A 27080-nucleotide genomic window follows, 5' to 3' on the forward strand; every position below is an offset into this window, starting at 1 on the left:
ACAAACAAAAGTTATCTCCTCATGTGAATTTTAGTTACACGCAGTACAACATATCTCTTTATATGAATGTTCACTGAATTATAATCAAATCCACACTTGTTGATTTTGTGGACACCGTGATACAGCTGATCATTACCTCAATGACACAACACAAGAATGCAGAAAGGAAATTTTTCATATTAATTTACAAATACTTTGGCTGATGAACACTGATATAAAATGTACAGCTTCTATGGTGGTACAACTTCTATGGTGATGTTTTAACCATTTTTGGCAGTACAATAGTCAGCATTTTTGTAGGGCATGCAGCCAGCAACACTCTCAGTCCCCACAATGAAAGCTCATGGATGACTTCATAACTGCCGCACAGCCTGCTCTCAGTAAAGATAACTTTTGGTTTGAGGAGGGCAGTGATAATGATTTTATTCAGTAGACCTTCTTCCTCTGCATTGTAATGAAAATGAATGTTGAGTAGAGCAGTCATCCACTGAATATTGAGAGCCACAGAAAGAATTTTGAACTTGCGTTTATTGCTGACTACAGACTTCTCCCAGCAACATGAACTTAACAAATGAGAGAGTGATACACGCTACATTCACTCACCACACTCTATTCATATAGAACACAAATTTTGCTATAAATACCAAGAGCTTTGAAATTTTCTGCCATATAATACATTATTACAGAATTTATTTCACCTTTGGTGGGATTTTCAGCTGTAACACTCATTTTAACAGCTACTGTAGGTGAGTGAGTAGCAATGTGGCTCACATGCTGTCACAGATATAAGCACCCTGAGGATCTGCATGAGTCAGTATAGGGACTGTTCTGTTTCCCCCACTACCTTCCAGGCTGCATGAAATTGAAGACTACTTTCTAGATAGTGCTATTATATAGTATGACTTTTCTGTTTCCTCCACTATTTTCCAGGCTGCATGAAATTGAAGACTACTTTCTGGATAGCCCTATTATATAAATTCATCCATTGTGATTTACAGATTTCATCCTAGACACAGTGCAGATGAATATATTTTGCCTTGAAGGGAGGAGAAATTGTCAGAAACTTTTAGCCAATGTTAATAGTTAATTATCTGTAAACTGCTGTTTTCTATTTGTAGTTGCGTGGGTTATAAATGTACATGATGAAACTGTCAGGAAAGCTGCTGCATTGACAAAGAGCTATTAGTGCTGTAGTCGTGCTGATACTGTTTTTGAACAAGTGCTTAGTTAATATTTATGTGTGTACACTGGTAATTGTCAGAGCATAGCCAATATTTAGATGTTGTAAGAGTACAGGCTTTGAAATTAGATAAGCCATAGTTTGCAGGAGAAACGACTAGTGAGATATGTTTTTAATTTTCTTTACTTAGCAAGGATTCCAAATTTCTTGTATTATATCTGCAGATAGCTTGAGTGAAGATCTTTGCATGAAACTAAATTGTGTAACTCAGAATGCTGGACAAGGAGTAAAGTGTACATAAGAAAACTGAGTGTCTACAATTGTGACTATAAATTGTAGAGTGAATAAAATGTATTTTTATTATAACATTACACTGTTAAGTTTTACACTTGAAAGTGAGTATAAAATTTCTAAGGTCTTGAAGTTAGCTTCGTTTTTCCTGGCAGGACTGTATAAGTGGCAGAAACAAACCAGTGTAGTTCTAAGAGTTACAAACATGCCAAACAATAAGCATAACTTACTAAAGCAGACCTATACTGTGAGCTGCCCAGGTAATAGAAGACTCATAAACACCACCACATGATGAACAAATGCAATGGGGAATTCTTCTTCTTCTCCTTGTTCTTCTTTCTTTTCTTTTCCCTCTTGGTGAGATGTACCAGTCTCACAGGAAAACCTAATATAAGGTTCAGTGCTGTTTAGAAAATAAGCACAGCTTCCACCTGATATTGAGAGGCCTATTCCTAAGTAGACATTCATCATTGCAACATGACACACAGCAAGTATTTCCTGTGATATCCAATTACCAAATTTTCGTAATCAGCATGTTAATCTAGGTTTACTTTTTGACACAACACTAAATAATTGATGTACTGTAAATACTGTACGTGACATGTAGTAATGATCACCTGAAGTTAAGGCAGAAACTGTGCAACACGTATTTTCTGTGACTTAATGATTTGCATTCTGTGTATATGGGTATCTGCATGTGAACATGTTATCTTTAGTTGAAATTAATTCTCACATTTCAGTTGTCTTTGTCAGCATAGTTGGTTTGATTCTATGTATTTTACTAACTGGATTACTGGGCAAATCATGCTTGAGAAGAATCTGGGTGTAGCTTGTTTGTGCGTGTGTTGCTAAGCAAAAATAAATGTCAGCAAAACAAATCTGAAAGCAAAGCTAACTTCAATCTGGTCTTGATATATTATTATTATTATTATTATTATTATTATTATTATTATTATTATTATTGCCCCATTTTCTGCATTAATACTCATTAACTTTAGAAGATAGTTCTACAGCAAAGTTTGCAGAATGAACTAGCATCCTAGACTCTAGGTCAGCACAGTGTCAGACAGTTTAATTTAAAAGCAAGCCAATCTACACTTCCTGGTCAACTTTCTTTATTCTTGTTGTACACTTGGACACCAAGGAATTTTGTGCTTATTGTGTCTCTACTAGCATACATCCTTTAATTTTGATTTCTAGTGCAATAAGATGAATTTCATTTGATCTAAATCACAAAATCTGCGTCTTTCTGGGATTCAGATTTAATTAATTTTATGTGAAAAAGTTAGACATAAGTCCAAAAGTTTTGCAATAGCGCTTTAAAGTAAATGGTTCCAGCTTCAAAATCTGTACTGCTACCTTTTATAATTACCCACTGTGAGTGTAGCTGTACTGCTGTGGTACTGTTTTTTCCAATTTTGCATTCTGTTATTAATTTATTCATTATCATCCATTTGTTAGCCTGTAGTTTCCATTCTGAAGGAGAGCCTAAAGGATATTGCCATTGTCAACTGAAATCTCCAAAAATTACACTTGAGACAAACCTTTTCCAAAGTTGGCTGTTAAGAACTACACTCCTGGAAATTGAAATAAGAACACCGTGAATTCATTGTCCCAGGAAGGGGAAACTTTATTGACACATTCCTGGGGTCAGATACATCGCATGATCACACTGACAGAACTACAGGCACATAGACACAGGCAACAGAGCATGCACAATGTCGGCACTAGTACAGTGTATATCCACCTTTCGCAGCAATGCAGGCTGCTATTCTCCCATGGAGACGATCGTAGAGATGCTGGATGTAGTCCTGTGGAACGGCTTGTCATGCCATTTCCACCTGGCGCCTCAGTTGGACCAGCGTTCGTGCTGGACGTGCAGACCGCGTGAGACGACGCTTCATCCAGTCCCAAACATGCTCAATGGGGGACAGATCCGGAGATCTTGCTGGCCAGGGTAGTTGACTTACACCTTCTAGAGCACGTTGGGTGGCACGGGATACATGCGGACGTGCATTGTCCTGTTGGAACAGCAAGTTCCCTTGCCGGTCTAGGAATGGTAGAACGATGGGTTCGATGACGGTTTGGATGTACCATGCACTATTCAGTGTCCCCTCGACGATCACCAGTGGTGTACGGCCAGTGTAGGAGATCGCTCCCCACACCATGATGCCGGGTGTTGGCCCTGTGTGCCTCGGTCGTATGCAGTCCTGATTGTGGCGCTCACCTGCACGGCGCCAAACACGCATACGAGCATCACTGGCACCAAGGCAGAAGCGACTCTCATCGCTGAAGACGACACGTCTCCATTCGTCCCTCCATTCACGCCTGTCGCGACACCACTGGAGGCGGGCTGCACGATGTTGGGGCGTGAGCGGAAGACGGCCTAACGGGGTGCGGGACCGTAGCCCAGCTTCATGGAGACGGTTGCGAATGGTCCTCGCCGATACCCCAGGAGCAACAGTGTCCCTAATTTGCTGGGAAGTGGCGGTGCGGTCCCCTACGGCACTGCGTAGGATCCTACGGTCTTGGCGTGCATCCGTGCGTCGCTGCGGTCCGGTCCCAGGTCGACGGGCACGTGCACCTTCCGCCGACCACTGGCGACAACATCGATGTACTGTGGAGACCTCACGCCCCACGTGTTGAGCAATTCGGCGGTACGTCCACCCGGCCTCCCGCATGCCCACTATACGCCCTCGCTCAAAGTCCGTCAGCTGCACATATGGTTCACGTCCACGCTGTCGCGGCATGCTACCAGTGTTAAAGACTGCGATGGAGCTCCGTATGCCACGGCAAACTGGCTGACACTGACGGCGGCGGTGCACAAATGCTGCGCAGCTAGCGCCATTCGACGGCCAACACCGCGGTTCCTGGTGTGTCCGCTGTGCCGTGCGTGTGATCATTGCTTGTACAGCCCTCTCGCAGTGTCCGGAACAAGTATGGTGGGTCTGACACACCGGTGTCAATGTGTTCTTTTTTCCATTTCCAGGAGTGTAGTATATCCTGTTTGTTGACATCTTTTAAATGTTATTACATGTTAACAGCTTGATCGCCAAACAACGAATACTGGCATCTGTATAAAAAAATTAAATTTTTTCTATTGTCTCATGTATCGTTTTGTGTTCAGGTGTGTATGCTTGTTATGCAAAGTATGATGAGTTACGTACTAAGGCTCCTGAAGAAAGCTCCTCAGCCGTCCTTGCAAACAAAGACACGTGGTTGGTTCTTCTCATTTTGTCATCTATTATGTTGGTGATTGTACTGCTCGTTCTTTTGTTTTTGCGCAAAAGAATAAATATAGCAGTTGGCTTAATCCGAGAAGCAAGTCGGTAAGTTCTAAACATTTTCTCTTATCCTATTTGCCATCAACTGTAATTGTATTACTACAATATAACTACATAAAATTCAGATACTTTCTAAGATATTATTTAAAACTTGAAGGAAATCACATTTCTCTCAGCAGAGAATGAGTAACTTTTATTTTACTAATACTTCAGTAATATTCCAAGTGTGTCATTTCACAATAGTAATAACAACAACAATAATAATAATATTTATTTGTACTTTGATTGTTTTTTACAGTGATAAAGATAGGTTACTTCTATAATGGTACACTATACACAAAATGTAGATACTGTAACATGGAAACAAATTTTTATTTCAGTTGTGTACAAAAACAATAAAAATCACATATTCTAAAACTTCCTTATATTTTGTCATGTATAGAGTTTTTACACACACACACACACACACACACACACCCAAGGGCATACACATAAATTTGTGCAAACAGAGGTAAGATTCTAAAATCATCCTTTTTTAGTTCAAAAAACTTTAGCAGTTCCTCTTGATTATTTAAAAATACTTCAATTGATTAGTACTCCTCAATTTGAGGAAACTGGCTAATAAACTGTAAACACGGTTACTGAATTTATGCCTTAAGTAACACTGTTTGCTTAAAAAACTTCATGTCTGGTCATGTTGGTGAATTTATTGCATTCTTTTCTTTGCTTCTATTTATTAAAGTTGACTGGAATAATTAAAGTTGAGTAACAGGTTTTTAAAGCTACATTTTTGGGTTACTTGGGTGAAGTATAACCCAGGTTGATATGCGACAAGATGAATGTGGGAAACCTACAATCATAGTGCCCACTGCAATGGACTGTTAACAGCCTAGGTTTGAACAAAGAAGACAACATGTTGTGCTTTGTTGCACTTCACAGAGTTTGGAATAACCCAGTTTTCTGAAGTGGAGGATTTTCCTTGTTCATTTTTCGTGCTTATTTTTCCTAATTTGTAGTGCCTAATAAGTATTTTCATCTTTCAATTGATGCATTTGGTTCCATATAGTAAAGATGAATACATCTATGGTATAACAAGGCAGTGATCTTCAGAGACTACTACAAGCACTCTGTCATTCTAAAACTGAATGTTATTTCAGCAAGCTGTGATGGGACTTCTTTGATCACAGACAAATGGTAAACTAACATTGTGATTATGTAACAATATTATGAAAAGGAAAGTTGCTACTCACCATACAGCAGAGATGCTGAGTCGCAGATAGGCACAACAAAAAATCTGACACAAATAAAGCTTTTGGCCCATAAGGCCTCCTTCAAAAACAGACAACAGACGTACACACACTCATGCAAACACAACTCACACACACTTGGCTGCAGTCTCAGGCAATAGTAGCTACACTGCAAGCAGCAGCACCAGTGTATGATGGGAGTGGTGACTGGGTGGGGGTAAGGAGGAGGGTGGGGTGGGGAGGGCGAGGGATAGTAGGGTAGGGGTGCAGACAGTGCAGTGCTGCTGGGGAGGGCACAGGGAGGATTTGGAGAGGTTAGCTATGTGCAGTTGGGAGGTTAGATGGAGGGCAGTGGAGAGGTGGGGAGAGGGGGTAGCCCTCCATACACATGCCCTTCACACTGATATCCCTGAAAATAGTAGAAGAAAATACCACAAATGAAAATTGTGACTTACATTTTAAGCTAGTACTGCTGAAATATCCCATATTCCAGGATGTCATGCTGTGGAGCACATGTCCCTAATGCTAAGCACAACTGTGCTCTAATATCCCCTGAAACGATAACCAACTGGCTGTTTCTTTCAGCAGTTCAAGAACAGGATGCTGCTACAGTAATCAGTTTAGAGTAATCCTATGTTGTTGTTGTTGTTGTTGTGGTCTTCATTCCAGAGACTGGTTTGATGCAGCTCTCCATGCTACTCTATCCTGTGCAAGCTTCTTCATCTCCCAGTACTTACTGCAACCTACATACTTCTGAATCTGCTTAGTGTATTCATCTCTTGGTCTCTGTCTACAAATTTTACCCAGCACGCTGCCCTCCAATACTAAATTGGTGATCCCTTGATGCCTCAGAACATGTCCTACCAATCGATCCCTTCTTCTAGTCAAGTTGTACCACAACTTTCTCTTCTCCCCAATTCTATTCAATACCTCCTCATTAGTTATGTGATCTACCCATCTAATCTTCAGCATTATTCTGTAGCAACCCATTTTGAAAGCTTCACTTCCATACATAGCTACACTCCATACAAATACTTTCAAAAATGACTTCCTGACACTTAAACCTATACTCAATGTTAACAAATTTCTCTTCTTCACAAACACTTTCCTTGCTATTGCCAGTCTACATTTTATATCCTCTCTACTTCGACCATCATCAGTTCTTATGCTCCCCAAATAGCAAAACTCATCTACTACTTTAAGTGTCTCATTTCCTAATCTAATTCCCTTAGCATCACCCGAATTAATTCGACTACAGTCCATTATCCTCATTTTGCTTTTGTTGATGTTCGTATTATAACCTCCTTTCACGACACTGTCTATTCCATTCAGCTGCTCTTCCAGGTCCTTTGCTGTCTGACACAATTACAATGTCATTGGCGAACCTCAATGTTTTTATTTCTTCTCCATGGATTTCAATTCCTACTCCAAATTTTTCTTTTGTTTCTTTTACTGCTTGCTCAATATACAGATTGTACGACATCGGGGATAGGCTACAACCCTGTCTCACTCCCTTCCTGACCACTACTTTCCTTTCATGCCCCTCAACTCTTATAACAGCCATCTCGTTTCTGTGCAAATTGTAAATAGCCTTTTGCTCCCTGTATTTTACCCCTACCACCTTCACAGTTTGAAAGGGAGTGTTCCAGTCAACATTGTCAAAAGCTTTCTCTAAGTCTACAAATGCTATAAACATAGGTTTGCCTTTCCTTAATCTATCTCCTGAGATAAGTCATAGGGTCAGTATGCCTCACTTGGTCCAAAATTTCTACGGAATCCAAACTGATCTTCCCCAAGGTAGGCTTCTACCAGTTTTTCCATTTGTCTGTGAAGAATTAGCATTAGTATTTTGCAGCCGTGACTTATTAAACTGATAGTTCAGTAATTTTCGCATATGTCAACACCTACTTTCTTTGGGATTGGAATTATTATATTCTTCTCGGAGTCTGAAAGTATTTCGCCTGTCTCATACATCTTGCTCACCAGACAGTAGAATTTTGTCAGGGCTTGCTCTCCCAAGGCTGTCAGTAGTTCTAATCGAATGTTGTCTACTCCCGGGGCCTTGTTTTGACTTAGGTCTTTCAGTGCTCTGTCAAACTCTTCATGCAGTATCATATCTCCCATTTCATCTTCATCTACATCCTCTTCCATTTCCATGATACTGTCCTCAAGTACATTGCCCTTGTATAGATCCTCTATATACTTCTTCCACTTTTCTGCTTTCGCTTCTTTGCTTAAAACAAGTGGTTCTCTTTTGTCCAAACGTCTCTTTAATTTTCCTGTAGGCAGTATCTATCTTACCCCTAGTGAGATATGCCTCTACATCCTTACATTTGTCCTCTAGCCATCCCTGCTTAGCCATTTTGCATTTCCTGTCGATCTCAATTTTGAGCCATTTGTATTCCTTTTTGCCTGCTGCATTTACTGCATTTTTATATTTTCTCCTTTCATCAATTAAATTCAATATATCTTCTGTTACCCACGGATCTCTACTAGCCCTTGTCTTTTTACCTGCTTGATCCTCTGCTGCTTTCACTATTTCATCCCTCAAACCTAACCATTCTTCTTCTGCTGTATTTCTTTCCCCCATTGCTGTCAATTGTTCCCTGATGCTCTCTGTGAAACTCTCTAGTACCTCTGGTTCTGTCAGTTTATCCAGTTCCCATCTCCTGAAATTCCCACCTTCTTGCAGTTTCTTCAGTTTTAAACTACATTTCATAACCATTAGATTGTGGTCGGAGACCACATCTGCCCCTGGAAGTGCCTTACAATTTAAAACCTGGTTCCTAAATCTCTGTCTTACCATTATATAATCTATCTGAAACCTTCCACTCAAATCCTATAGAATGAAGTAAAGACACATTGAAATACAACTCCTTCAGCCTGTTGCTAAATTAGGCCACTTCTAACTGTCAAAAACACCCTATATGTTAAATATTGTTCCTGTTGCATAACAAAGTGACTTACTTGCAAGGAATTCTATCAAACACATCACTTTATCAGTAATATATCTTCTCTTCTGAAACACATATTGTAGATTAATGTGATAGAATGTTTGGCCAGTACTAATCCTCATAATGAAAATTCCAAGCATGGGTACTGCTGATTGGTCCATATAGAAGTACAATAAACTATCCTAGCTTTTGGAACTACTATTTCCCTTCAGAGTTAGTAATGAGGGATGGGTTAGGGAAGGCTTGACAAAAAGAAGCAGGTCACTGAGAGCCCAGCATGAAACAAAGTCCTTTGTAATTTTATGTGTGCCCATCAGCAATATTAATAATTTTGCCTTTTGATGGTAGGTGCTGGCCAGATTTTCTGTCCCACAATTTTCTTGACTTAATTTTTCATTTGATACAATTAAAAGCTGTCATTGAAAAGGCTGCTGTTCCTTATTTCATATGCAACAATATGATCCTGTGTCTCAAAGCAACTAAGAAATAATAAATTTCTTCAAATCTAGCAAACCTGTGAAGTTTTCATATTCTGTGCTTGTCTCCACAGTATCTTGTTCAGTACTAGCCTGCTTTGTTTCTGACAGAAGATACAGATATGATGTCACAACAAATCTTCTGTATATAATGCTGTTTATAGAAAAACTCTTTTGCTTTGAAGGAACCATTGTTGTTTTCCTTTATGTGCATGTACCGGGTGATTATAATTAAAGTGCGGCTACTCACAGAGGTCCAGTGTGGGCTATAACCATTGTTAGACAGCGTAATATTTTTAGATATTCTAAGTGTTAATGTGGAACTGATTTCTGCTGGAAAAAAAAATAGTTCCATTTTTGGCCACCAGGTGCAAATCTGACACTGTGAATGCAAGAGAGACATATAGAAATATTTCCTTATGTAATGGATGAGAAATAGGGTGTGAGCAGTGAAGGTCAAAAAGGATTAAGACATAATGTTGATTTTAATATCAACCACCGATTACACAATTTGCTCAATAACAACACTGGAGAAGTTGATGAGATGCTGCATCTGCAAAACAATGAAATCAACAGTTTTTCACAGCAGTTATGGTGAAATCTGAGGAACATTTTCCCATATACTGGCCTTTGTATAGGGTAGAGACCAAACATGTCCCTGAGAAATGCATTCTTTTAGATATCTCCAGAGCCAAAAGCCACATGGACTCAGATCAGGTGATCTTGCAGGCTATGCATCTGGAAAACTTCTGGAAATAACATGTTCGTTGAAGTTTGCTTTAAGCAGAGCTTTCACTGGGAAAGTGACTTGAAGTGTTGCCCTATCATGCATGAAAACAGTGGTTTTCACACAACTGTCCTCTTCCATAGCAGGAATCACATGCTGTGGAAGGAGATCTCAATAATCTGCAGATGTCGTGGTAGACCTTGCAGGCCCTCTGGGTGTATTTTCTTCAAAGGAGAATGAACCAAGAATATAGTTGCTTGTAAATTCACACTACAAAGTCCAATGTGGTGAATGCAGTGGCTCTTCATGCACAACAAACAGTTTAACAGTTCCCTGATTTTGGCAGTTCTCTGTATCCACTGCACCCTGTAGTGTAAAATGTGCCTCATAGATCCATAGAATATTGCCCGGACACACGTCTCCATTTTTATCCTTACCAGAAACCAAAGAGCAAATTCAAAACATTGTGGCAAGCCATGAGATTTCAATTGCTGCAGTGTTTGCATCTTGTATTGGTACCAGTGTAAAATAGACCGCAAAACTTTCCATACTGTTTGGCCATGGGATTGACAAATCTTGTGACACTGCATGAGCACTAGCATTACCTGGGCCACATGCTGCATGATCAGTTACAACAACAGCAACCTCATCAATAACTTCCACCAGGATAGAGTGTCTTCCTCTTTCAGGTGCCACACCATGCTCATTATGTTTCAGAATTTCATTATTATCTTTAAACTATGTAATGACATCGGGCCTCTCCTCAGACCTTTCAGTCAGCAATATTCTCTCAATGCAGCATTGTAATAGCTGCTGTTCATATAAAACAGTGCACAGACATGCATGCTAATTACAGCAATGGGATTCACAAGAACTGGTGGAATGTGCAACTACTGTCCTGTATGCATCTAGTAAATCATCGCATCATTGACTGTTGTGTCTGTTCAACGTTTCCTGGCATGTCTGCAAGGGCATCAGCAGCAACAGCAATTCTAATAATGAAGTCTTCTTCTGTTTCTACAATGGTTTCATTCACCACCTGTTTCGTATGCCCCCAAAAGGAGAAGTCCAGACACAGGAGCTCAGGTGACCTGGGTGGCAGGACAGGGCCATCTCAGCCTGTCCGTAAATTCCCACACGTGGCTCTTGGATGATTCCTCATAGCAATGCTGATATGGGCTGGTGCTCCATCATGCTGGAAGTACATCCTTTATCCAACATTCACAGGTACATCCTGCAGCAGTTACGGCAACTCATGTTCCAATGAGATCCAATATCTTCATCAGTTAAGGTGGAATCAACCTATCACCTTGAATGCCAACCCACACATTCACAGTTGATGACCATGAGGTCAGGTACCTGATGTATTCACATGTCATGTGCCCAGACATGTGACTTATGGATATTTGAATGTCAGTATACATTCCCATTTAGCACCACAAGCAAAATGTTCCATAACATTACAAGTTAACCTTCAAACCATATGTATTTTATCTAACTTTGATATTCTTACCTACTGTGTCAATTTGAATGAATAGTTTTGGAACACCCTGTGTTTAATGTCATCTAAATACACAAACTACATATTATTTTCACGCAGATGTTGGAGGGGAGGAAAGGAAAGTTTCTTTGGCTTCACTCAATGATGTATATTTGAACATCAAACGTTTTACTAATCTCAGTCTTCACATAAACAAATGCTATCAAGTAAGTCTCTTCACGTCTCCAAATGTTAGGAACAAAGTAGATTTACATATAAGGTAAGGTTGGCTTGATAACCTTGTCCTTTCTCAATATGAATTTCAATACGTGTCTTATCCTCTTCATGTCCAATATGAACATTAATTAACAATATTTCAACAGTCCTTCTTTTCTTTCACTACAATAGTCAAAGTTATAAAACAGCACATAATACATAAACACTCCTTGTTCTTTCACTAAGGCTTCCATGGCGCGACTGGCAAATACTTGTCGGTGCCGTTTGACCGCCACATCTAATAGTCGTCTCACGATAAACTTCAAACCTGCATTCACAGACAGGTGATGCACAGTAAATAGGCTCTCTCACACTTATATTTAAAATATTGGGTGTTTTAGATGGTAGAAGGCCGAGTGGTTCTAGATTTTACATGGAAATTCTCGAAACACTACACACTGTCTACAGTTGAACCAATGGTGACAGTGTCATCAAAAATCAATATCGTTACTAGTGTCACTGTCATATCAAAGCCAGTTGTTTAAGTAATTAACATCTTTATGTAAGCATCCTGGTATGTTTGCAAATACCTCAGCAAACTCTGATGAGTTGACATTGTCACCCCTTTCTTTATTCAGTGTGAAAACTGTCGGTGGACCCACAAATGATGGCCATAGATTTTTTCAAAATTTCATGCTTGTTGACTTAGCAACACGATCCAACACAGATCAAATGCCTCTTACATTTATATATTTCAAAAGTATTATAATACCATTTGTCTCTCTTCTTCAACAAACTTACTCAATAGCTTTCCCTTATACACACACTTAATATTTTCCAGAACTCCTTGGTGTAGTGTCAGAAGCAGTACAATAACAATAAATGGTAAAAATTACAAGTTGATGTCTCCACGAACTAGTTCTTCTACATCCTGATGTGACAGAGCATTACAGCCTGCAATACTGGATTTATCAGGATTGTGAAGTTGATCTGGTGTCAACTCGTAAAAAGAAACAATATTTTTGAATTCCTTTTTGAAAACTTCAGTTGCTATTGCATCTGCTGGAAGTCACTGTTAGCTAATGTGTCCCTTGTCAAACTTTCAATCTTTGTAACCAACCCTGGCTCGTCATGAAATTAGGGTCACTGTTATAAAGCTTCTTGTTTAAACTTATCATTGTTTCCTGAATTACTGGGCCAGAAGCCAGAATGATACTCATCCACGTTACACTAGACAGCATGAGAAGTGTCATCTACCAATTGATTTTTTGCTTTTTTGCATGTCCTATGACTCTCTAAACTGTCCTTTGTTATCATTTTGAAATGAAGGTATTCAATTTCTTATTGGCTATTCTTTCAGTCTGATATCACTAAATTGGCAACAGCATGTTCAGCAGCAATATTTTTCAGTGATTCTCATTTATGTATCTGATGCAATACATCCAATTTTTTGCCCTTGGATATTACCAGCTCTTTCCCTTTGACACCATTTTACTCTCGCAACAAATGGTAGCAGTTGTAATCTACACCTCCCTCACGTCATTTGTTGATTGTGACTGTCTTCATGGTACACTTTTAATAAGCTTTGAGAGGAGTAAGATTTACAATAAACTTTTTACTTATCTTCTTTTCTCATAGTTAGCTCCAGCTCTCCATCCTAGGGGCTGATTCTTGAAGCTTAAATTTTCAAATTTTAGTATCTCATGGTTCCAATTGACCTAATTAATCCTGAAGAATTGCCTGTACTGTATTTTTTGTTTTCACAAATATTTTATTCTCTCACATTTTTCTTTATAACACTGTCTTTTAAATTGTTACATTAACTAAGCCAAAATTACATTGTTATTCCAAATTACAAAAACATGTCCCATCACACCAAAGGTATGCCTGCTACTACCTCACTCTGCGTTATTAACAATATTCCAAAAGGTTTACACTTTTTTTGACAAATTAATTTCTATTAATTTATATTATTATTTTATAAATGAATCCAGAAGTAAACATAATAAACAATACTAAAATGCATAATCAATCATATAAATTTTAAGTGTGGCAGAGCTAGTACATACCGATTGTAACAACAAAAGTGGAGTAATTCCTTTTTATGGATTATAACTTGAATTATAACACATTGTGTACAAAATCATATGAATTTTTTTTTTTTAGGAAAACAGCTGAGACACCTTTTTAAAAAGTCAAAAATATTTCTGGTATCGACTACTGTTGGGGGAAAGTAACACTAGAGGAGGGTGTCCATTTACAGTATCCCCCTCACAAAATTTGGAAACATTGTGTTTACAATATTTTGTGACAGACTATAAGTTTTGCCAAACAGTGTATAAAATGATGCTAAAAGATATAATACAGCTGTAGGGTATACAAGTATCTGATACAAAACATATTACATAAAGCATAAGAAAATTGTCTACTATACAAGTCATAATTTCTACATATATCAGGGCATGGCATTCAGATTTTCAGATCTGTGGAATATTCTGTCACAAGACAATTGATACAAAGTCAAAATTACAACATTACAATGCTAAACTATCAAAATAAGTGCAGAAGTAATGTATATTACTAGAATTACAAATTGCAGATTCACATCTATAAAGTCACACCGTTGAAATCTTCAAAAGAGAAGAGAAAAAATGTAAAACCTAAGTGTATGATGAGTGAGCCGGACTTGAAAAACTCACAATGATGGGTACAGACCAGAAGAATATACTCAATCATGAGTAGGAATATAGCACAAAATTAATCAGACACATAAACCAGAGTATCTAAGGATGGGCTGACTCTTGAAAAGACAAAATAATGAAAAAAATATTAGGGCCTAAGCTTACGACGTGGGGACAGAGTCATGAATACAAACCACACCAGGTACAGACCAGCAAAAATGTTTTGACACAACAAAATGAATAAAGTTCATAATCATATCAGTAAGTTCAATCATATGTGAAGAGTAATTATAGGAGGCATCTAGTCTCAATCAATAGTTGCACGCTGTCTTTGAGTACACGCTGTAACGGAACATATTAAAGGCTTTACTGTACCGAAGTATGCGATACCTTCCAAATTCAACCAGTTTAATGAGTATTTATAAGTTATTGTGTATGTTAACAATGATTGCATAACATGTCTCCATAAACAGTCAACCCATTAAATTATACTGAATACCTGACCCACACAAAAGTTTATATCACTTGATCACTGATACAGCAAATGTCATCATGTAAAAACACTAAGTTCATCTTAAATAATTAATATGAAGTACGAAAAATAGTGGCCAACTTAGGTATTTTAGATCTCCTTAAATAAAAATCACCCAGTGAAACCTATTTGTTCACTAGGAGCGGTTTCACTCAGTATTCACGAAATCAATCCTATTTTAGACGAAAACCAATGTAATTCTTAATAATTCATGTTATTTACTTATTTATGCAAATTAGAGAAGTCAATTGACAAACTTCTAAAAAACGGCCTTTTTGTAACAAAGAATTATTCTGTCAAGTCAACAAATCTGTCTGTCATTTTAATAACATGTTAAATTATGTCACTCGATGCAAATTAATAACTTTTCTGCACAAATTATGATAACAGATGTACATGTGACTTATAAACTATATCTCTTTTTAGTAGTTCTTTGACAATGTTATAAATACAAGCAGCAAGAAGGGTCGGGGAGCAGTCGGAATGTCACTTTGGTAAAGTGTGTTTGTGTGTTATTGTTTGAGGTGGATAAACAATGCAAAGAACATGTAAAGGAAGTACTACTTTGTGTTGTGTCATGGTCTTTGGTGGACAGTGGAATTAAGATGGCCACCAGAATAATAAATATTTGAAGTTTACATATTTGTTGGTTTCGCTCATTCTTTATCATCAAAAGCACATAAAAAAACACGGGACCTCATGTTTTTAACCCTAGACAACCAGATTTAGAGCCAGCATCAGCATCGAGACACAGCAGCGATCCAGCAAGTAGCAGCGATTACCACAACACAGTGCATTTTAATGGCGCCAACCTAACATCAAGTGCTAACAAGCTCCGTAAATGGGAGTGAAATAGTGTGATTATAGCAATTAGCAATATCTATGACTAGGCGACCATTACAACGCACACAGTCACGGTGACCAGGGGCCCCCAAAACAGAGTTAAGCATGAGTTTGCCCACAACTCAAGTTCCAATCAGATACTATATTACAACACTCAGGATAAATACAGGTAATCAGAGTAATAAATTACTTTGAATCATGACATAATCAAGTAACTTGAGGATCATAATCAACATATGAAATCAGACATGTATACATCTTCTTGCACTGTCTACATAAGTAAATGTGTTCCACACTATTTGCTAATTGTTCTTACAAACTAATCTATGTACATAGAGGCCCAGAAGATTCATTTACAATTGATTTAAAAAATATATAATGTATTGGGATGTTAACCCCACTACTTGAAAAACATACATTTATGTGACCTAACTTTGTCCATGCCAATAACAGTTTATCTAAGCAAATAGTTCCTTGAATTCTTCATATAGGATAATTTCTTGGCTAACAATGTAGTCACAACACTTGATGTAGTTGACAGAGGCTTGAGTACATTACCCAGCACCTATGATCTCTTGCAGTTGATTGGACTAGCAGGGTACAGCCATACAGGAGTGTAGGAAGTGCATCCATCCACATCTTTCAATTTCCTCACTAGTTTTCTCATCACACGGTCTAATGGCTAGCTAACTCCCTATCTAGCATTCACATTAAATCCTGAAACATTGTTTTGTGTACTAAATATGCTGTTCAAAATCTTCCTCACATCACACACCACATGCTCTTCCTATTTATATTGCAAAAGCAAGTCTATTGGATTTATGTCATATACAATTAAAAAGTGTTCACTTATTAAACTTTAATAAACAGAGCTAAATGCAATGAAAAAATGAACTAGTAAGGTGATAAAGCACAGATCTATTACAAAACATTTACATAGTTGTATGAACCTCCAAACATGGTGTATCATAGATTTAAACTCCGTCAATAGATAAGATAGAACTTCAGAAATCACATTATCTTGCATACTACATTCCTGACAAATAAATACAATTATATAGTCATATAAATCTGCAAATGTAGTGTGTCATAAATTTAAACTCAGTTAATATACAAGACAAACTTTAGAAATCACATGTTCTTACACACTACATTCCTGACAATGGAAAAAGAAAAGGAAAGAGAAAAAAAGATAGACACTTATGGATCATGTGTATAAGCTTTCAGTTCAGTGATATTGCATAATCCAAAAACCTTCTTATATTTAGGATACAGAAGTCCTACATAAATATCGAAAAATTCCTTTATCTCAGATGTCAACACTTTAGATTTTTCTTTGGCTTTCATCAATATAAGATCTCCTACATCAAATTTAGGAAATCTCCCTTTACCATCATGTCTCTGCTTTCTCCTACCCCCTGCTTTTTAATCATCTCTCTGACACTCTCTTCCCTCTCTTGCAGTGACAGAATTTTACGTGGAGAGAATTCAACATTCTCAGAAATAAAGTTACCTGGTCTGCGATTGAACATGATTTCAATGGTGAAAAACCTGTTGACAAATGTTGTAAGCTGTTCATAATATTCTCAAAATCACTGACATAATCTATCCAACTGATATGATTCTTACTACAATATGTTCTAAACAGTCTCCAATTTCTCTCATATATCTTTCTGCAGGGTTACTTGACGGCTGGTACACTGAGGTTAGAATAAGCCTCATTTTTGTGTCATTAACAAAATCTTTCCAAGCTTGTGATGTAAACTAGAACCATTGCAGATAAAATTGCTTTAGGAATGCCCACCTGATGAAAATATGTGTTTTCAAACTTAGATATGATTTGCTTACTGGTAGCTTTCTTAAGAGGAAACAGCTTTATGAACTTCAATAATACATCAGCCACCACAAAAACATAACAAAATCCATTCTTAGAGTTAGGCAAAGGTCCATTAATGCCCAGACATGAGATCTAGGTTACTATTAGACAGTATGTTTTGAATTTGGCCTCGTCTTGTTTGTCACTTACTTTCACTCTTTGACATCTGTCACAGCTGGCATATGTTCTTCTTGACTCTCCGTCATGTGTTATAAAAGTTGATGTTTTCCTGAATCTTTTGCGTGCATTTGAAGTAATACGAGGGTCATCCACAAAGTAAGTTCCGTTTCTATTTCTATCCACGGCCGGGCTACGATCTCAGTTCCAAGCATGTGCGGCAGTTACTCTGACTCAAGGAGAAGACATGTACACCATTTTCAGATTGCTGCTGCCAACGTGTGCTTTGTAGTGCTTCTTTATAATGTCGGCTGTAGTTGAAAATGCCGCTGCATGTGAAATCAGATCTGTGTAAATGCAAATAAAATTAAACCAAAGGAAATTCATCAGCAGATATGTGAGGTTTACAGACAAAGTGCTTCACTACTGGCCATTAAAATTGCTACACCAAGAAGAAATGCAGATGATAAACGGGTATTCATTGGACAAATATATTATACTACAACTGACATGTGATTACATTTTCATGCAATTTGAGTGCATAGATCCTGAGAAATCAGCACCCAGAACAATCACCTCTGGCTGTAATAATGGCCTTGATACACCTGGGCATTGAGTCAAACAGAGCTTGGATGAAACTTCCTGATAGATTAAAACTGTGTGCCAGACCGAGACTCGAACTTGGGACCTTTGCCTTTCACGAGCAAGTGCTCTACCGACTGAGCTACCCAAGCACAACTCACGCCCCGTCCTCACAGCTTTAATTCCGCCAGTACCTCGTCTCCTACCTTCCAAACTTTATAGAAGCTCTCCTGCGAACCTTGCGGAACTAGTAATCCTGAAAGAAAGGATATTGCGGAGACATGACTTAGCCACAGCCTGGGGGTTGTTTCTAGAATATCAGTGCACACTCCGCTTAGAATGAAAATTTCATTCTAGAAACAATCCCCAGGCTGTGGCTAAGCCATGTCTCCACAATATCCTTCTTTCAGGAGTGCTAGTTCTGCAGGTTCGCAGGAGAGCTTCTGTAAAGTTTGGAAGGTAGGAGACGAGGTACTGGCGGAATTAAAGCTGTGAGGACAGGGCGTGAGTTGTGCTTGGGTAGCTCAGTCGGTAGAGCACTTGCCCGCAAAAGGCAAAGGTCCCGAGTTCAAGTCTCGGTCCGGCACACAGTTTTAATCTGCCAGAAAGTTTCATATCAGCGCACACTCCGCTGTAGAGTGAAAATTTCATTCTAGAGAGCTTGGATGATGTGTACAGGTACAGCTGCCCATGCAGCTTCAACATGATACCACAGTTCATCAAGAATAGCGACTGGTGTATTGTGCCACCATTGACCAGACATTTTCAATTGGTGAGAGATTTGGAGAATGTGGTGGCCAGGGCAGCAGTCAAACATTTTCTGTATCCAGAAAGGCCTGTTCAGGACCTGCAACATGCGGTCATGCATTATTCTGCTGAAATGTAGGGTTTGACAGGGATCGAACGGAGGGTAGAGCCACGGGTCATAAGACATCTGAAATGTAACATCCACTGTTCAACGTGTCGTCAATGCGAACAAGAGATGACCCATACCATCATGCCGGGTGATACCCCAGTATGGCGATGACAAATACACGCTTCCAATGTGCGTTCACCGTGATGTCACCAAACACAGATGTGACCATCATGATGCTGTAAACAGAACCTGGACTCATCCGAAAAAATGACGTTTTGACATTCATGCACCCAGGTTCATCGTTGAGTACACCATCACAGGTGCTCCTGTCTGCTGCTGCAAATGTTGTCGAACTGTTCGTGCAGATGGTTGTTGTCTTGCAAACGTCCCCATCTGTTGACTCAGGGATGGAGATGTGGCTGCACGATCTGTTACAGCCATGCGGATAAGATGCCTGTCATCTCGACTGCTAGTGATTCAAGGCCTTTGAGATCTAGCATGGCATTCCGAATTACTCTTCTGAACCCACCGATTCCATATTCTGCTAACAGTCATTAGATCTCTACCAACGCGAGCAGCAATGTCGCAATACGATAAACCGCAATCGTGATAGGCTACAATCTGACCTTTATCAAAGTTGGAAACATGATGGTACGCATTTCTCCTCCTGAAATGAGGCATTACAACAACATTTCACCAGGCAACACTGGTCAACTGCTGTTTGTGTATGAGAAATTGGTTGGAAACTTTCCTAATGTCAGCACATTGTAGGTGTCGCCACCAGCGCCAGCACGTTGTAGGTGTCGCCACCAGCGCCAGCCTTTTGTGAATGCTCTGAAAAGCTAATCATTTGCATATCACAGCATCTTTTTCCTGTTGGTTAAATTTCGCATCTGTAGCATATCATTTTTGTGGTGTAGTAATTTTAATGGCCAGTAGTGTATGAGTGATTCAATGGTTAGAAGATGGGCCAGATTGTTCAATGAAAGATGTGATCAAGTGCACGATGAAGAATGAGGTGGATGCCCATCTGTGGTCACTGATAAACTGGTTCACACAACTGAAGAGAAGATGAAGCACAACTGTAAAGTGCCCTTGCTATGGAAGTTCTGCAAATGTCACAATCACTAATTCATGAAATTGTTACTGAAAAACTGAAATTTCGAAAACTTTGCACACATTGGCTACTCAAAATTCTTACTGAACAACCTAAAAAACAATGGATGGGCAGTGCGCTTTAGTTTTTGACACCCTACAATGAAGAGGGCAATGGTTTTCTTTCTCTGATAGTCACGGGGGATGAAACTTGGGTGTTGTACGATACTCCTGAAACAAAACGGCTATCAGTGGAATGGAGGCACACTTAATCCCCAATGAAGGTTAAGCCTAAGCAAATCTTGACACCTCAAAAAGTCATGTGCACCGTTTCTTGGGACAGAAAAGGCATTTTGCTGATTGATTCTTTACCACGAGGCCAAACAATCAATGCACATGGTTATGGCGAGACCATTAAGAAATTGCGCCACACAATACAGAAAAAGTGCTGAGGATTACTGCCGAAGGGTGTTGTTTTTTTGCCTGAACTCACACGGTGAATGTGACCAAACAGCTCTTACGTGAATTTCACTGGGATGCGTTTGATCATCCTCCATACAGCCCAGACCTTGCTCCTAGCAACTTTCATCTCTTCTTACATCTAAAATCTGTCCTTGGTGGTCAACACTTCAACAATGATGGCGAGCTGAAATAACATGTTACCACATGGTTCAATACACAGGCAGCAACCTTCTATGAAGAAAGCACACAAAAACTTGTGCCATGCTTTATCAAGTGCCTACAAAATTTTGGAAGCTATGTAGAAAAGTAGTTTAACAGTTGTAGATTTTTGTACAATAAATATGTTTTCTGTATCTGTTTGTTTTGTATAACCAAATGGAACTTACTTTGTGGATGACACTTGTAAAATATCAATACATTGTTCAGGTAAACATAGTTTCCAATCATCCGAGTCAGTCTTATGTCTCCTGAATAAAATACCCTTGTGTACCTTATAATATTGTTCTGTCTTTTCTCTTCCTTTCTTACCCAACATTCTCCTACCCAGTTTTCAATTTTGATCATGATTTTGGTACCTGCGTATGTCTTGACAAATTTTCAGGATATTCTTTTCTTCTTTCACACTTCTCAGGTATATAATTTTAAACTCTCTCTCTCCTTCTCCAAAGTTGTTAGATGATTCACTCCCTAAAGGTAGCTTAGACAAAGCATCAGAAACTACAGTGTCTGTGCCCTTAATTTATCTGATTTCATAACCGAACTGCTGTAAAAACAAGGGCCAACGAGTAATTTTGTTATGGTACAGCTTACACACCTCAAGATAACATAATGCTTGGTGGTCAGTATAGATGATAACTCTGTGACCTAGTAGATAATTTTTAAACTTGTTGAACACCTAATGTACAGCCAAAAGTTCTTTCTGAGTTACAGTGTTTCTTTTAATGCTTCTGCTAGAAGGAAATGAAAGAGATCTATGTTCAATAACACCATCATCTTCAACCTCCTGAAATAAATGAGCACCCAATCCAACGTCACTACTGTCTGTCATAATACAAAAAGGGATAGACAGATCTGATCTGATCAATATCTGACTTTGACACAACTATCCTTTGATCTCATTGAAAGCATCCTCATTCGACTCCCAAACAGTATTCTTCTTCAAAAGTTCACATAGGCATGGAGCATTCAAAGCTTGGCTGCTACAAAATTTTCTACAAAATCCAGTTAATCCAAAAAATGATTTAAGCTGTTTTTTGTTGCAAGGAGTAGGAAAATTAGCAATAGCATCAAGTCTCTCTTTATCAGGTGCAATTACTTTCTCAGATATAACATGTCCTAAAAATTTAACTTCTTCCACGCCAAATTTACACTTACCTATTTTCAAAGTCATACCTAGTGATTCTAATTTTGAAAACACTGCTCTTAACAGATCTAAATGTTGTTCCCAAGTATTTTCAGTGACCAAAATGTCATCAACATAAACAATTAATTTTTAACTCACTCCACTAACCAAGTCAGAAACCAGAGCTCTTATGAATTCAACTACAGATACATTTAGCATAAATGCCACCACACAGTATTGAAAACACTTACATCCAAACAAAAATGCAGTATACTTTCTAGAATTAATTTCAAGTGCCGGAGGTCAGGTAAAAACTACTCATGTATTTTACGTAATCAAATTTGTGTAACAGCTCGTCCATGTGATCAGGATGGTCATTCTCTCTGATAATACACTTATGAAGATATCTAAGAGTCCAAAATAATTCTCACTCTGCCATTTCTCTTACTTACCACAACTGAAGAACTATTGTAAGCTCTCCTACTTCTCTCAATTACCCCCCATATTTCCATTTTCTGAATTTCTTTCTCAACATCACTCCTTTTTGAAAAGGCTTGAGAAAGAAAGGTTGATGATCTCTAAGGTAAAGCATGCACTGATAGCCTCTCGCTTTCTCTGGTCTTTCACTAAATATATTTCTAAACCCCCATAACAAATTCTTAAGTTGTTCCTTTTGTTGGTCATTAAGAGTTGTAGCTTTCCTTATCTTAGAATCTACTACACTTTTAAAATCTTGATCCTCAATCTCATCAAAATCTACATCATCATCAAACACCTGGTACACACCTTGGTTCACAATGTTTTGAAAATAATTACAGCTTTTCCCACAGTTTGGAAATGAAGTCTCATGATTCTTGACAGAGCATAGGGGAATGATAAGGGAGGCCCACACCACCGTACTAGTCAAGGTCCTGATGGAGGTTTGATGTTGCTTTCCTCCGACCATAATGGGGATGAATGATGATGAAGATGACATGACAACACCCAGTCATCTCAGGACAGGAGAAAATCCCTGACCCCGCCAGGAATCGAACCCGGGACCCCATGCTCGGGAAGCAAGAATGCAACCGTGAGACCACAAGCAGCGGACTTCTCACAGTTTAAAATACAGAAATTAGTTTTCACATAAGTATTACTTTTGGTGATTCCAAAATAAAAAAAATTCTTTACCATTCCATCCAAAACAAGCCTCAACTATCTCTATCCAATCCATAACAAGAATTATATTTTCTTCCAGACTAGGGATCACTAAGCATCCATGTTCAAAGGTTTTTGTCTTCTATACTAAATGTTAAAAGTAACTGAGATTTTACCAATTTGCTTTGCTTACCTGTAGCTCCTGTTATCTTTACACCTACAATGGGCATTTCCACAAAATTCTTACTATACTTAATTTTGTCTCTAAATTGTTCAGACATACCAGAAATTGAGCTTCCTGTATCATTCAAACAATTCGCTTCCCTCTGATCAATCTTAATTTTAATGTAAGGACATCCAATATCTGAATCATCTTCTCTGTTGTTAGACACTTCACGTAAGAGATCACTTTCAATTTCATCAAATTCTACATCCACACTGTCTTTACAGGATTTTATCAACTTTACTGGTATCATAGCATTATTTTGGTTACTCATGTTGTCAGGTAAAGATTGAACACAACGAATGGATTCCATGACACAACTAACATCATTTGTTACAGGAGGAACACAAAATATATTCCTGACAAAATTACACTTCCTGCTTTGATCTTCCTTCACTTCAATTCCACCAATTTGGATAGAAATTCTGACTAACCATAGCTAACTTATTCCAGAATACACATTTATCTATGTTCTCAACAATCTGGTTCCAAACAAACTTCAAAAAGTTTCACCTTTATTCTCTAAGCTCACAGATAACTCACTTTTACTGTCTGGATCATTACTCTGAATGATATTAATGAAAAACTGTTTTAACTGGGCTGGTTATCCATGATTCTCACTTACATCATCACATACGTCACTTACCTTACCTTTATTATCAACATCATTCACAAACAACTCTGAAATTTCATTATTCTTAAACTCCACAAATACCTGATACTCATCATAATCATATTCCTCCAAAATTACTTCATCAACAACATCATTAACAATACAAGTTTCATGTACATCAAAGTCACTTACCTCACATACATCCATTTGCAATAAGCCACCATTCTCAGACTTAGCAACCTCAGTGATTTCACAGCTCTCATTCACATCTGCATCAAAAGTCATCTGATTTTCATACACAATTTTCTGACCAAGAGAAAAATCATTAGTACATCCTACACCAAAATTCTCACTACTCTCACATTCTGGTTTATGATTAGTACCTGCATCATCATAATTAAACATAGTATCCCAAAACATTTGATCAAAACATAAATGAGATATCTGATATTCCTTCTGTTCAATTTCAGATGCCTGTGCCATTTCAGATACATGTGCCATATCATTAACACTGTTATTATAGCTTAATTGCAAGTTTAACTTGGGAGTCCTGTGCTTGTTGTGTTTCCTCTCCCCAAAACTGTGATGCTTCATTAAGGCAAACTGCTGTTTTACAAGTAATTGCTTCTATAGTAGTTTCTTCTATTAAATTGACCATGGTTATCCCCATTATTCCTATCCTGCTGATGTTCAAAATTTCGTTCTCTGGTGACACTTTGATCCTGATAGTAGTTACCATTATCTCTGTTTCTGTAATTATTCCCATGGTGATTTCTATCATTACGATTATTATGGTACATACTTCTTTCTACTGCCCTAACCAGCCTATCAACATACCAGAAAACTGTTCAAGACAATCGTGAGGTCTGTGTACTAAACCCCACTGCATCCTTTCTGCTAATCTCCTTTTTAATGCATCAATCAACGTCATTTTGTCAAATGGTTTGTCGAGGTGTGTTAATTTTTTAAATTAGTTCTTACAAAACCCTTTCAAGGTACTGTCGCTATTCCTATAATTAAGACCATTCAAAAATTCACTTTTAATTCTCTCCTGTTCAGCTTCAGAACAAAATTTATTTAAAAAACTTTTCATGAAACTTTGATATGTTTCCTACTAACTTAAATTTAAATTTACCCATGATAGAAGTTTGCCTTAAATACATCTTTTAAGAAATTTAATTTTTTGATTGTCATTCATGCCTGACACAAAACTATTTCTGCAGTGGTGCAAGAAATCCACTGGATGTAATTGTCTGATGGTAAACCTTTGATACAAGTGTTGGACCTTGCAGTACCATTGTTTACACTTAGATGTTGGTTCACACACATTTCCTGAACTTCTGAAATTTTTTTATCTAAAGCAGTTATATTAGTTTGCATATTGTTTTCAACATTGAAAATTTTTTCGTTTAAACTGGCAATGTTTTGTTCCATTTTTTTCCATTACAGCCTTCTGTTCAATTCTGACGTCATTGACATTCTTCTATGGTCTTGTTGATTCAACAATCAACTCATTTTCCAGAACAATAAATTTATTTTATAAAACATCAGCTTTTTCATTCACACTTTTTAACCTCTCAGACAACCCATTTTTTATCTCTGAAACTTGATTGCTAAGTTGGTTAATTCGATCTTTTAGCCTATCCTTTTTACTGTTGCTTTCAGTTCTTATTTCAGTTAACTTATCATTAACTGCACTAATTTGCTATTGTTACCTGTCTTCATTTCCTCTAGTTTTGCCAGTATTAACTGCAAAATATCAGTTTTTACTGTTTCCTTGCTGACTACGATTTCACTTGGCTTGGACAGGTCTTGACTGGATCCTGCAGCTTTCACTTCAACCTCATTCCTACACTCATCTCTATTCATTTTGTCAACAAGCACAAGTCCATAAACAAATGAACTTCACAACTAGTTTGTACTTATCTTTCCTTTCTGATGCACCTGGTTATAGTTGTTTAAGTTCTCTTTCATTTGATCCAGTCCATCATTGTTGGTAGTATATCATCACTGTCAATACTATTTACTTTGTTGGGCAGCCCTTGGTCTTCTTTCTTTGTGTGATCGGAAATCCATTCCTACATAAATGGCAAATGACACAAATTACTCTCCCTTTTTTGCAACAAACAAAGCTTAAATATTATTCAACTGATTCCATACAACGCCACCACTTGTAATCCATGCCTCTCTCACATCATTTGTTGATTGTCACTGTCTTTATGCTATTCTTTTAATAAGTTTCAAGAGGAGTAAGATTTACAATAAGGTGAAATTTTCATATTTTAGGATCTCATAGTACCAATTGACATAATTAATTCTCCCGTATTTCTCTGTATCACACTGTCTTTTGAATTTTCACATTAACAATGCCGAAATTACGTTGTGACTCCAAATTACAAAAACACATCCGATCACATCAGAGGCATGCCCATTACTACCTCACTCTGCAGTACTAACAATATTCCAAAGGGTTACAAATTCTGTTGACAAATGAATTTCTGTTAATTTACAAGGTGTACAACTTTGCTTCCGCCGTTTGCCGATAGGTGACAACAATGGAAAGTATCTGTTGCAAGAAACAGGTTGCAGATGTCAGGACGTTAGCTTGGACCTCAGTCAATATAACCTCATTCAAACATTAGTCAATTTGTGTCTGCATCATAAAGTTGTTCTTGATTAAAAATGTCAGTTTACGAGCCTAATTCTCGTCATTTGCGGGAGGTGTTACTATTTTGTTTCAGTATGAAAAAAACAGCAGCTGAGTCTCATCAAATGCTCTCAAGTACATATGGTAAGGACGCTATTAGTGAAAGAACATGTCGTGAGTGGTTTCAACACTTCAAGAACGGTGATTTTAACGTCGTAG

General features: G+C 38.0%; 1 protein-coding gene across 4 annotated transcripts in view; it reads left to right on the forward strand.

Moving 5' to 3' along the window:
- The window catches only part of LOC126184683 (choline transporter-like protein 4), a 264367-nt gene that overhangs the window by 163965 nt on the left and 73322 nt on the right, over positions 1-27080 (forward strand). For all 4 annotated transcript variants that reach the window (XM_049927179.1, XM_049927187.1, XM_049927206.1 and 1 more), the window contains one exon: positions 4599-4800. In XM_049927179.1, coding sequence (XP_049783136.1) covers positions 4599-4800 — 202 coding nt within the window. The remainder of the gene's footprint in view (positions 1-4598; positions 4801-27080) is intronic.

This window comes from Schistocerca cancellata, chromosome 1 (genome assembly GCF_023864275.1).
Source record: "Schistocerca cancellata isolate TAMUIC-IGC-003103 chromosome 1, iqSchCanc2.1, whole genome shotgun sequence".
Lineage (NCBI taxonomy): Eukaryota > Metazoa > Arthropoda > Insecta > Orthoptera > Acrididae > Schistocerca > Schistocerca cancellata.